Source organism: Porites lutea, chromosome 5 (assembly GCF_958299795.1).
Source record: "Porites lutea chromosome 5, jaPorLute2.1, whole genome shotgun sequence".
Taxonomy (NCBI): Eukaryota; Metazoa; Cnidaria; class Anthozoa; order Scleractinia; family Poritidae; genus Porites; species Porites lutea.
In genome coordinates, this window is record NC_133205.1 from 15,332,298 (window position 1) to 15,345,962 (window position 13,665).

At 48.7% G+C, this 13,665-nt stretch overlaps 1 protein-coding gene across 1 annotated transcript; it reads right to left on the reverse strand.

Moving 5' to 3' along the window:
• Nucleotides 1-12,426: 12,426 nt before the first annotated feature.
• On the reverse strand, nucleotides 12,427-13,056 carry LOC140937969 (apoptosis regulator R11-like). The gene has a single exon (XM_073387525.1). It carries the CDS (start codon nucleotides 13,054-13,056, stop codon nucleotides 12,427-12,429), a length of 630 nt encoding a protein of 209 aa, XP_073243626.1.
• Between the last annotated feature and the right edge of the window lie 609 nt (nucleotides 13,057-13,665).

Below are 13,665 nucleotides of genomic sequence, written 5' to 3' on the forward strand. Positions count from 1 at the left end.
GTTCAAACAATGCGTTACAAGCCGTGGACCGCTTGATCGCTTTACGCAAGATGGTAGAGAGTGTTTCCGTCAAGGAAATGTTGCCATCGGAACCCTACCAGCAGATACTCGAGCAAATTAAGGCTAACGTGGTCGATGGCAAGTCTTCGAAAGACTACCTGGATGATCGCCAGGCATTCTGTTGCATTCCCGATGGCCAGCACTCTTGGTTCTATTTACCCACTTTGCCAAACTCCAAGACCGTTCTCGATCTTCTTTACCGAGCAATGCGAGTCCTGGTTAGACGTGGAAAGTACGCTGGTGACGATGCTGTCATGAAAGCGATCGATTCCTATCCTGCCCATCGTCTGCGCGTCGCACCTCCACCCATCTTGTTGGCGGATGGGACAGCCCCCTTTCCGGCGTGGCAGGAAGTCATGAACAAATCGGCAGAGTCTGCTGAACGCCCAAAATTCATAACATCCACTCCATTTCATTGTCAAGTATGTTGTAGGGCCTTTAACCTGGACATAGGCGCCTGTGGTCACTTGGCCTGCAAAACGTGCTCCAACGGATGGAAAATTTGTGTGATCTGCAGAGTTGAATGGCACGGGTGGAACTTTTCTCGAAACACACAAATGAACTACCATCCATCCGTGTTTCCACTAAAGGAATGGTACGAACAACTACCCACCACTAAATGGCGCGTATACTGTGGCCCAGAGGAACTGATCTACGACTCTTCTACGAGACACATCATAGCTCTCGCTCGTGGTGAAGCACTTAGCTAAAAAATGACACACTATGTATGCAATTTTCAACTGTAATAAAATGGGAAACTTGGACAACTTTTTCTTCTGTTTGCCTTCTTTTTATAAAGAGTCTATGGTAATTACAATAATAATAATAATAATAATAATAAAGTAACATATATATATATGATATATATATTATATAAATATATATATATATATATATTATTACATTTCAGTCATTATAAGACTTAAGGTAGGAAACTTGGCATTTCATTACTTTTATTTGCTCCGCCATTACCGCATACGGGCGTCTTGTGAAGTCTGCAAACAGTATGCTGGCTTTTCTTCTATCCCTGGTTTGTTATAATCTGTGAGATTACTAAAATTACCCTCTCTAGAAGTTTTTGCCATTCTCTTAGTAACGTCGCATTGATTTCGACTGGTTTGAGATGTCCGTTATTTGGTCCGATGCTAAAACGCGATCCCGGTAACAGAGACTCGGGTGGCTTCGGTTCTGCGACTGGCCTCTTTGCCTCGCTGTTAGACAGAACAAGGGGACGTTTCCTTCGAGGCGGAAGCACCTTTCTAGATCGTCGCTGATTTTTCTGTCGATACTGCGGCGTCTTTTTAGGTTGCCGCTGATTTTTACATCGAGGCTGAAGAACCTCCCTAGGTCTTTCCATTGAAGACGGCTCTAGTATCACGCCCCTCTTAGATCCACTGTCTGATTCCGCAACGTCACCACTACTTAAAGGAACCGGTGAGAGGACTTGGCACCGAACGCCTACATAGACCAAGGATCCAATCTTACTACCATCGACCCAATACACTCGAGTTGGATTGTCGATATTATACACTGTACCCGTGGTCGTCATGATCGTTTGGCTTCTCATAGGAACATTTTTGATTGTTCAAGTGCGATCATCGGTTTTGACGGAATCTGTGTCTCCTCCGTGGAATCTGCCTAATTGGGGCATTTTGGTTACAACTACAAAAACAATATTGGTGCCAGAAGGAGTCGTATTAAGCACACTAGATCCAACCCGCGATAAGACCTTTCGATTACATCGACGGCCACCCAAAGGACCAAGTGACGATGGATCTCTCCGAGAAATGTACAAGCTGTGATACTCTTTTCGATACAATAGCCAAGACATCGAGACTTGAGGTTATTCAAGCCACCACGACTCGGAGACAGGACTGCTGCGTGGGATTTCTAGATCTCTCTAAGTTGTCGACAATACAACCCCTGGACATCATGGCATTGAATCATACAATACAATCCTTTCAGTCATGGGAACAGTTTCGTCTTGTTGCCTTCACGAACGACAATCATGGAAAGTGCTTGGGGATCATTCACGATCGAAGATTTACCGAACATGAGACGTCTGGAGACATGACAGATCCTCCACCAACTCCCTCTTGGCAGCGAGGAGAACCACGCATGTGTCTGTATGACGAGGAAACGTTGGCGGAAGTGACACGCAAGGTGTCCAAAGGCAACTTCATGTTCAGCGTCATTCCAGGAAGCAACCTAGGAACGATAACTTGCCAGTGCCCTGTCTCTAATCCGATGTTCGACTTCACCGCATGGATTGACGAGTTGACTCGACTGGGCAAGTATCGCGTTCAAGGAATTTGGTGCTTTCTCAATGTGAACGTCCCCGACCACAGTTTCTACGTGGAGGTGGTTACCAGTTGCGACGAACAGAGATGGGAAAGAGAAATCCAGCAAAGAGCTTTTTGGAGACGGTTTCCCTGGCATATCATTTGTACGATAACCCTTTTCGTGTTAACAAGGTTATTATGGAACGCGCAATCGATAATGCCCTTCTGGAAAAAGTCTTAACTTACATTCCCTTCGTGGTCTACGATGGAAAAGCAAGATCTTTTGTACTCTGCGTTCATCGAGGATACGTGGATGCGACTGGGTTAGGATTGGAACACCAGCACGTGCGTTTTGCCAAGCTCCTTTCGGCCGTTGTTAAAGGTCGAGACATCCAAGTGGCTTGGCAGGCTCTGGAACACAGCGAACGTCAAGCCCTCCACCTGGCGTGTCCGGAGATGACGATCGTCGAGACGGATTGCTCTGTGCTAAAATCCCGACTCTCGTCGACTACAGAGGTAAATCAGCTAGTAGCGTTCTTTCAGTTCGTGGCCTACGAGGGACATTGCGACATGGCCCTCATCGGCCGGACTTGGCGTGTACTACAGCTAGTTGCCGCAGCAGTAAAAGGAGGAACTCGGGCTTTGCAGTGGACGACGAAAGCGTGGCAGCGTCTGACCACCGAAGAACAAGATTCCTGGACAAGACAGTTTGGTCCACTTGGTCATGAACCGAAAGAGATGAAGAAACAACTGAAGACATTTTGTTCTCGATACGTCGACGATCATCCATATCTAGACGATCTGGCTATCTGCGAGAAACACTACGATCTCTTGGCGTTCCATGCCCTCGTTCAAAAGACCATAGGTCCGGTACCTAAAATGACACAGATACCCGGGGTAACTTGGGCAACCCGTCGTGCCTTGAAAGCGATCGTCGACAAGGACAATGTCCCATTCCCTCTGGCCGTTGTAGCCCTCGTCGTCGACGATGGGGACGTCGTGTCTGCTTTGAGAGACTACCTTGGATACTGGCGAGGAAAAGAATCCAACGCGGTTTTCAAGAAATGGGATGGCGAGTTCTGGCAAGGCAAACCAGCTGCCGTCTTTTACATTACATCGGTGATACAGCGGCACGCCCGTCTCAAGAGCAGTCATGTGAGGCTGGTACAGCTTGATCAGGCGAAACAGGGGGTCTGGTGTCCCTGTCGAACAGCGGCCCTGTACTGCAAAGACTGCCTGGAACTCAAGTCTATCCCAAACTTTTGCCATCCACCACCGGGTCGATCTATCGCATTTGACATCAATGCCGACCGAGTCGTCTGCCAGATGTGCAAATCCACGCGCGTCATCCAAGTACCTCTGCTCAATCCTCTGAACCCATCCACTACCTTATCCATTTCCCACCCCGACCGGAGCCCATTACACATTTGCAATGGATCTCCCTTTTGCTTCAGCAAGACCAGTCACGTTGGCAGTTGCAGAGCATGCGAAGGTTAACTCGCCTCTTTTTTTTTTCTCTTAGTGTATTTATTTGAACAACAGAAATAAAATCGATCGCAAACAAAATATGACGCGTCGTCGTAATCTTTCCTTGGCCCTCCTGGTCCACCGATCTCGATGGCTCGTGACTGCAAACTCTGCGTGCAGTAGTCTTGCTCTATTGTGTGCTGTGACCTGCTTGATCTTGTGTATCTTCTGGTCACCCGTGTTTTCTCCACGCCATCGGTATCGCGCTTGCCTCGTCTTTCAGATCCACCCGTCATATAAAGGGACGGTTCGACTACATGCTTGTTCCCACAATTGGTCATGGCCACTTCTTCCGACCTCCGCCGACGTCCCAGTAGAAACGAGTACGCGGATTCACCTACCGACCACTTGGTCAACCCTGCATTTTCTCGGGCCGACATTTCCAAGCCGTGTGGCAGGCTGGCACTACGTTCCGCTCGTAAACGTTTCTTCCATGAAGTGCTTGCTGCCTTGCAAGACGGTGCGACCGACGTTCCGAGGGTACATGTTCAAGCCCAGCTCTGCTTTGCCTTTTTTGTGATTGTAGCATCCATGGGCATCATTTTTATCGCAGTCAGAACATCGCAAGAGGAACAATGTGTCAACCGGTTTGGCGACTACGATCGGCCCTGTCCTCATGACCACAGCGAATGGTGTTACCAGCGAGTGGACGTTCACGGCAGAGTGCTGTTCACGCGCGATCTCAACGGTTATCATTTCGAAATGAATCCCAACTGTAGCACTGAAGCACCAGAGGACGATACGATGAAATGTCGCGGAGAATGGTCTTTCTCTCGAGAGAAGGAGGTAGTGTGGTACATGCGCAAGTATCTTAACGTCACCTCTGATACCACGAGCCTCGTGAGTCTTCCGGGACTAAAAGATAACAATCTCCGTCTAATGGCCATGCGTTGGATTCCCCGTGCGAGTGATCCCCAACGATCAACATGGGTTTTTTCGTCTGCTGCGATTCCGCGGGACGACTTTCCGGAAGCGGAACTCGTGATAGACGGGACGGTCGTGATCGGTCAGATTGTCGCTTCCAGCAGGTGACTCAAAGAGTCTGTGGCATCTCCGGCAAAGTGTAGCGAGAGTAGATCCCGAATCCATGCGATGCACAGCTGCAAAATGGTCTCGCTGGTACCCCGAGCAAAGTACCGGCCATCAATGACTGCCACCACCCCGCAGCCATCTACTGCAAAACAAAAGCCGTTCACATCTTTGCGATCGTCAGCTCGAAAGAGATTTGGCAAGCACCTTGCATCACATCCGATGCTATTCAGGTACAGGCGAAACAGTCCAGACACGAACACGGCTTTGAAGAAGCGGTCGCGAGGATCACTGGATCGCAATTCGAACACTGTCTTGTTGGTGACTTCGGAGATGGAGCGGTCGTATACCAAGATATCTCCGGGTGGGATGCCAATCGCGTACATGAGTTTTCTGGAGTCGATGTAAGGTCGAAAGATCCGCTGGCGACCGCGAGTAAGAGGGTCTAATACTAGGTCATTAAAAGTATCAATCAAATGCCTGTACTCTGTATCTTGCAAAACCATGCCTCGCAGATTTCGGCGCAAGTGGTCGCATGCCGCTCGGTCGGTTGCCGGATCGATAGATGGTAGCGGTCCCGCTCGACTGCTTCGGCTGCATCGTCGCGCCAACGCGTCGATGATGTTCACAAGGCGAAGAAGGAGCCACTCATTCACCCCTTTGCAGGATGTGGCTTCCCTCCGCTTGATAACCACCTCTTGTATGGCAGATCGAATGTCGGACAATTCTGCCCGTTCTTCTCTGCAGTCTCTTAGAGCCCTCGAAGACATAAGTTGACTGCGTGCCGCTTCGATGCTTGGTGCGGTGCAGGGTGTCTTGGAATGAGACGACCGTGCCAAGTTCATAATATCGGCCAGGTGATCGGGAGTGCCCAAATGGTCGAAGAGCCGATCGGACGTCGGAAAACGGCACGAGGAGCTAACGTCTGTCTTTTTGTTCGGTTCACTGGGTAGGTCGGGGACCAAGTGTCCAGCATCTGGTGGCAAGGGTGCCAGTGACGCAGCGAGATGCGTACAGGAGACGCGAACGATTTCGGCCTCGGGTGCGAAGGCATGGTCAAATCGACACTGGGTGCATGGAATGGGTGCAAAGACCGACCCGGTGGGCAAGCAACGCTGCGTACACAGGAATCCTGCAGAGGACATGGTCGTCTTTAGCGTTGTAAGCAGATCTTCATCTGAACGCCAAAAAAAATCAAAAAGTAGCCGTTCGGTCACCAGCGAATCCAGGTCACGGGTATTGGCTGCCCGTTTCATCGCTTCGGCCACGAGCTTCACTCGCTCGAAATGTTTGTCGTCGACAAACACTTCTATGACCAATACCTCGATAGCACACAGGCAGTACAAGACGTTCCACTGGAACTTGACGGGACATTCATCAATCCTGTCGACGAGTTGACGGCGACAGTCTTGTAGTTCGCTCAGCGCAAGGAAGATACCATCGCAAGTCCTATCGCTGTCGAGAATCTCCGTCACCGAAGTATTGCATTCCGCCGCACGGAGCCTGATCAATTGCAGGGCAAACAGCTGGTCCGCCAACACGTCCGTTATGCTCTTGAACCAATCGGCCGTCATTGCATTAACAAACTCGGCTTGTCATACTCTACTGTAATATTGTGACCACGGTGCAATCATGGCCACGGCGTTGGTTCCACACCCGTATGGACCTCATGCAAACCCACGGACGTACGCAATGGTGCCCACAAAGGATCCCCTGGGATTCGTTCGAGCTGACAACGACGGAGTATCGCCCTTTGCCAGAAACAGCGCCCTCCTGTACAATCACCGGAACGGTCGCGTACACGGGAACCTGATCGGGTTGTTACGGGGCGGTTCATTCGGCCAGGGGGTCGACCATGTTCAGTATCAGTATAGCAACACGGTGACCCTAGACGAGACGACACCAGTCGATGTTACTGCATTGCCCTCGCGGATCTTCTTTGGAGCGCTCAACACGTATGATGGATATCTGGGCCAACACAACGACTTGCGATACCCGTTCCCGGTAGTCATGTTGGATAGTCAAAGGAGCAAAATCGTGTGGCAACATAGACAATACAAAGAGGAGGTATTGCCTCAGGTCACCGTTCGGTCCATAGTGCCCAGTTTGAGAAACAGAGAGCAAACCTGCGAGATTCACCTACAACAAATCGGCGGTGGCGTCGAACTCACGATCGAATCTATCGTTCACGGAGATGATGTGAAGGTACAGAGCGAGATACTGCGTCGCATTCTGCAACTCGAGTTAAGCTTTGCCATGACGATGAATTTTCACATGACAAATGCCTTGGCTACGGCTCCTTCGCTTATCTGTCGGTACTTGCAGCGAATGTGGAACGAAGCCGACGACATGCTGAAGGGAACACACCCGAATCCGGCCAAGTGGGTCGATCAAGTACTATCGCGGCAGTTGCTGTCCTTCTGTCCGTCTCAAGTCGGCAGGGTATCCAAACGTCATCCGATTCGTGATTTGATCAATAGCTTGAAGATCACCTCGCCCGCAGATGACAAAGGCACGCTATTTTTGGCCACCACGTCGACCGTTGCCGAACTGTTGATGGAGAGCAACGAGACAATGCCGTTTCCCGAGTCCCAACGCGTTTTTTACCTGGAAGACGACCGTTCCAATCGCAAGACCTTCAAACCTTTGCAGTCCTTTCCTGGTGTTGGCAAGATAGAAGAGTGGCAATTGCCTTTCATTCAAGTGGATGGTCAAAAGATACCCATCTTAAAGATGCCCGATCTACCGGACAAGAAAGGTGTGAACAGGTCGTCCTTTGTCAACTTCGTGACCGCGATGTTTGCAACGCCCATCGGATATGCCTTGAGCCACGTTCCAGATGTCGCAGAATTTCGCCAGGTCGATTTCAACGCAGTGCGAATGACGGTATTCGACAAGGGCGGTCAAGACGGCGAGATACAATGGCATCAAGACATTTTGTGTCGCAGTGGCCTCAACGATCCAGCGTTGTTCGATCCTCATGAGTACGACCTCTCCATGTTGTCGCTAGAGGGAGGCGAGGCTGCGGCAACTGCTTTCAGGGAATGCTTCAAAAGTCAAGAAGAGTACGACAGAAAGGTGTTCTCGCAAGCCGGGATAACGGCTCGCGACCGGGAATTCAACCTATGCGTCTCCAATCACGTCTTGTACGTGGGTAGGTCTTTTGGCAGAACCATTCCAAAAGACGGTGTATTCTCCGGCAACGACCCTCACAGTAACTTCAGGGCGACTGGAATCGATGGAAACCGACCCCTTTGCACGGTTATGGGGTATCTGCAGGCTGCACGCAGTGCCATTGCCAATATGCACGACATTGACAAAGGTGCCGAAAAGGTGTTCAAACCGTACATCGAGGCATGTCTACGTATCCCATTCACGAAAAAACTACCGAAAACCACAAAAGATGAACTCCATATACAAGACAAAGCCGTGCTCGACTGGGTGACCAAAGTGCCAAACCTCGACACTCTTTTATTGGACGAGCTACAGAAAGCCGAGGTTGGTACGATAGAGCCCTCTTTGCTCGTCATCCTGCTGGATGTTTTCAGAGGCGGTGGCATCTCTAAGTGGATGAATGTGCCAAGGGTATTTTTTGCCATCCTCGAAGCAGCAAACGTTGGTGCCTTCACGGCTTCTCTACACACGGGACTGGAATCGCTCTCTGCCATCGGCTCATTTGTGAGCTCTACCAAATTCCAGCAAACGGTCGAAAAACTGAGAGACGTTCACTCTGCCATTGGTTCATTCTGTCGTGATACCATGGCCTCGTTTGCAGTCGAAGACACGAACGTCAACGCTTACATCTTTTACGAGTTGGCGACCGTCGTACCAGTAGCCCACAACAAAGGAGAAGACGCCGCAACCCCCCGAGCCAAATTATGGATGAGGCGCATGTTTCTCGAGACGGTCATGAACTTACTCGCAACTCGCCTGTACGCGATCGAAACAATACATGTTCCCGACTCCCTCCAATTTTACAACTATTCTTTTCAGCTTCAGGTGCATGACAACAAAAAGCGATACGAGACCTATTCCCAACCTTTCCTTCCTGGAGGATTTTATACGACTTACCAGTACGATGAGGACGAAGAGACAGACCTTGGTTTTGGCGACTTCACGGGATGTCACCCGCTTATCACCAGCAAACCAGACGGCGCGTTAGGCGAAGATCGAAAGAAAAACTTTTATCATTCTCACGTTAGCCGCCACTTTGCGGATTTGAGACAAATGTACGGCGTCCCTCTCTGTGAGCGCGTCGTGGCCGCCCTGGCAATGCTGCGTCCTCACACTCCGGCTAACGCACTGACAGTCCCGCGGCGTGTACAGACGCACGCTGCCGCCCAGATCGTGAGGTACGGAGAATTCGAGACCCATCGCATTGTACTCATTCGCGGCGATAATCCCAAGGCCCCTGTTCAAGATCTGTACTATGGCTTCATTGCTGTCGCGGCACCCGTGCTCACCTACAAGAAATGCAGCAACGGATGTACCGCTCTGAACGTTTTCATGCAGACGGCACCCGTTCTTCCCAATAAGAGCGCCACTACCATTCAGATGCCTCACTATTTTTGTCGAGGATGTATCAAAGGCATGGGAAACCGCATGGCCAACATACAAGGTTGCTTGGACAAGAAAGTAACGTTGTCACCCAAAGTGTTTGAGGAGGAGGCGTTCGCCGTGCCTGTACCAAGTTGCTTCGGCCATAACGAGTTTGGGGTCCCTTACTTTCCCATCGACGGCGTCTTTGGACCGAGCTTCTTACAGAACATGACAATGTGCGACCGTCCGGACCCTCTGCACACCATGGAAGGGGCTTACAGTTACAACCCGATGACAAGGGCCAATGCTCCATCGGAAATTGTGGTCCTCAACCGCCGTCTTAAAAACGCCTCTGCAGGCCAAGTGCAGTTGCCTCCCTGGTCGAGTGGGAGACATTCCATGTCAAAGGGACACAACGGACTCCTACAGCGCTTATCGAAGCTAGCCGTCGTAAACAAAGAGGGTATGAAACCCGATGCCCAATGGGCACCTGGTACAGCAGATGACTATTTGAACATTACACCCAACGATCGCATGTGCATGTTTGATCGATTCTATCACCCTGGCCCCAAGGGTCACGAGTGTGGACAGAAGAGTCGCAGTATCCTGGGCGAGAACAGTAACAGTTCCCACAACTGGACTCAGACACTAGAGACGCATCATCGTTCCTTGAACCAGCGAATCGAGCCACTGGATCAGCGCGGCTGTGAAAGGTTGATCAACGACATACCTCTATCAAACGGTTTTGCGTATTAAGCAAAAGCGGGGAACGGAACAGCAACGATTCAATATGAACTCAGCAGAGCGCTTGTTGGAACACGCCGCCGATGAAGGGGTCGAAGTATTGACAAAACTCAATAGGGATGCCGCAGCTAGCTTGAGCTTGCCCCGTGCCATGGATGATTCCATATCCCGGGTATGGCCCACACGGAAAAACCGGATCACGCACGACATGGTTGCCAGCAACTTTCTCCACCTGGTGACCAAAGTTCTTGTCTACATGCAGATTATTCTACTCCTACACGGACTCGAAGCCGTTGGTCGTAACTGGGATCACTTGGCCAGCATCGACAAGATCTTTCTGCCCACCTTTGTCCAATTCGGCGTCTACCTCTTTATTGTTGTTGTCAGTTTCATTTGGGCCTGCTTCTCCTTCACTGCCGAAGGAGGCGATTCAAGACTCTTGGAATACGATGAGCTGCATCGATTGTGGCGTCTGTTCTATCACCTGTTCCCGCTCATCTTCTATGGCCTCGAGCTGTTATTCATTTACTCCATCATTCACTGCCACTTGAACAATGCTCATCGTGACCAAGGCCTTTGCAAGGCGTTCGACACAGAACGCATCACCGGTGTGTTGGCTTTAGTGGTGGTTGCAAATATCCTACATCGCGTCCTCAATTTTTACCAGATATTCAAACATACTCAACGACCAACGCGGCGAAAGATCTTTAACTCGGGAATGGGAGGTGCAAATGTGCCTCTCCTTAGTGGCAATGCCAATACTCGCGTGCCCACCGCCTCTCTGCAGCCGACAGCAAGACTAGCCCGCGTTCCTTCTGGTATGGGTCAAGTTCCAATCCCAGGCTCTACAGTTCCCACTCTTCCTAACACGGCACAGTTCCCCGACACAGATGCATCCAATTATGCTTTCCCAGAAACTAGTTACGAAGCAACTGCTGGCAGCATATAAACATATCCGTGATCCGCAGTTACGCATAGTGGACACGTTTTCGAAGACGAAGCATGGATCGCAACGAACGAGAAGAGAATGGACCTTCGTCCATCCAATCGTGCATGATGAACTTAGAAAAAGCACGCCGTACGATGCATGAATCAGCGAAAGACGTCGTAGAGTTGGTCAACAGAGCTAATTATTTGCTTGAGAGAGCAAGATGCTCTAACGAAGAAGAAGAAGAAGAAAGATTAGAGGAAGGGATGGAGGAACTATCTTTGTGCCTACCTGGTCTGGATCAAGGGTTAGCTGTGCAACCTACGCTGTCACCGCGCAACAAAGAGTTCCAAAAACCTTCTCGTCGAGGTGAATATTGGACTTTTTTGATGTTTAATCCACTGCAATATATTACGACAAATAATGTGCCTTGGGAGAGTCCAGTTGTTTCACTGGGTGGCGATCAGGGATACCGCGCATGTCTTCAAATGTTCGTGTCCAACAAGGAATCTTGGCAGGGAGGAAACCTCGGTGTGAGTCTTCGTTTGAAGCCTGGTCCCTATGATGCTTGGCTCGCATGGCCGTTTCCTGGCAAGGGTGTCAAGGTGGCCATGTTTCGCATCAACGGAAAGCAACCTTACGTTATCTCGTTTGGTATACCAAAGCTTGGAAGGTATGGTATCCGCGAAGCCAAGTGTTCGCATTTTCTGTCCATCCAAAATTTTATGGATGACACAGACCTCGTGGACAAGAAACCCCGTCCTAATGGGGAAGACGACGTCTTGCTCATCGGTTTCGCCGTACAAGGAGAAGAGATGTTTTTCCCCAAGTCAGAGAGTATCCTTGAGCAGAGAGTCAAGCAGCTGGAGCAATCGATGCAGAAAGTGGAACCAATTGCCGACGACTTGAACAACTCGAACAGACGGTTGGCTCAGCAAATTTCCCGATATGGCCGATATCGACACGGAGATCATTATTGTTGTTAAAGACGTTGATCATGCATTGATTGTTTAATAAAGAAAAGTGGTGTAATGCATTTATTGTGTGTATCCTTTTTCTGTGTCGTCATCTCTGTCTACTTAACGAAGACAATAGAATGATAACTTTTCTTTATTTTATCTTTAACGAGTGGAACACCAACTGTTCATAATTTTATTGTTATTATTATTATTATTATTATTATTATTATTGTTATATTATTATTATTATTATTATTATTATATTATTAGTATTATTATTATATTATTGTTATATTATTATTATTATATTATTATTATTATTATTATTATTTTTATTATATTATTATTATTATTATTATTACTTGTAAAATACCAGAAAAGTAAGACAAGCTGCTAAAATGCTTCCCAGAGCCAACATAGTTTTCCTTCTGGTGTCTGTTTGCTCAGGAAAATAAGCAACAAAAGCATCCCAGCCTCCCTGTTCTCTGATCCATGGTAGCAGATTCTCGACGATATAGATGACAGTCCAATTGACCACGTGTTGGACCATGTCTGATCTCTGTTTCTTTACCAGATGATGGGCCACTGCGCCTGCAAACTTGTAAAAAGCCACTATTCTGCCCCAATTTGTTCCGTTTTGAAAAATGACGTGTGCCGTGTCAACCAACGTAGAATAAGCTGTGGCTGGTGTAATGATTAGCGTGGTGTTTAACAACTGGGACACGTCTGGATAGTCCACTTCGATTATAGTTACCATTCTTCGGAGGGTATTTAAAGTTATGCTGGGCGGCGCCTGTAGATCAAGAAACTTTCGCGGTAGACCGATGAGTTCGTTTGGCTTGAATCTGCGCAATAAACTGTACCAGATATAGTCCTCAGCAAGAGACATCGCTTCCTCGATGATGCTTATGTCAGTACTCGACAATTGACATGCACTGAGTGGCGGCCATATGCCTTCTCCGTTATCTGCAGCTGTCGCTTCGGCCATAATGGTACCCAACGAATTTAACTGCGATCACTAGAAGAAAACTAATGTTCCAGTAGACTGGGTTTTCTTAGTAGCAATAATCAGCAGACACAGGATCAGGTCGCTAGCAAACGACGAACAAAAAAAAAACGTCTGAAAGTCAGCGATAAATGGTCTTCCCTCTTTTATTCACCCACGACCATCTTCAAAACGATTTTTGATACTATTCATCGTGAGGTCATCGTACCATTGTCTGCAACGAATGGTCTGCGACTAATATCAAGAGAAAGACAGTTGTCAGACGATGCTTTCTCTGCACCAACAAGTACTCAATCTTTTCCTTTTTATTGTTGCAACTCTATGTATCAAGATTATTGTCCTGAATATACATCATTCTAAATAAAAAGCAAGTATTTTTGTTTGCGTGTTTATACACATGTCTCTTTCGGGAGTCGTTTATTGTTGCTCGCCATTGTTTTCGTCAAAGGTTCAAGCGTGGAGACGTCCATGGCTTCGCCAGACTTCTTTGTTTCAAGATCTCTTAGACTGTTCGAGCCATCCCAGGTCTTTGTCTCTTCCTTATCGAGAAGCTGGTCGGGTAAGGCGTTGACCCACTCTTGACACCTTTGC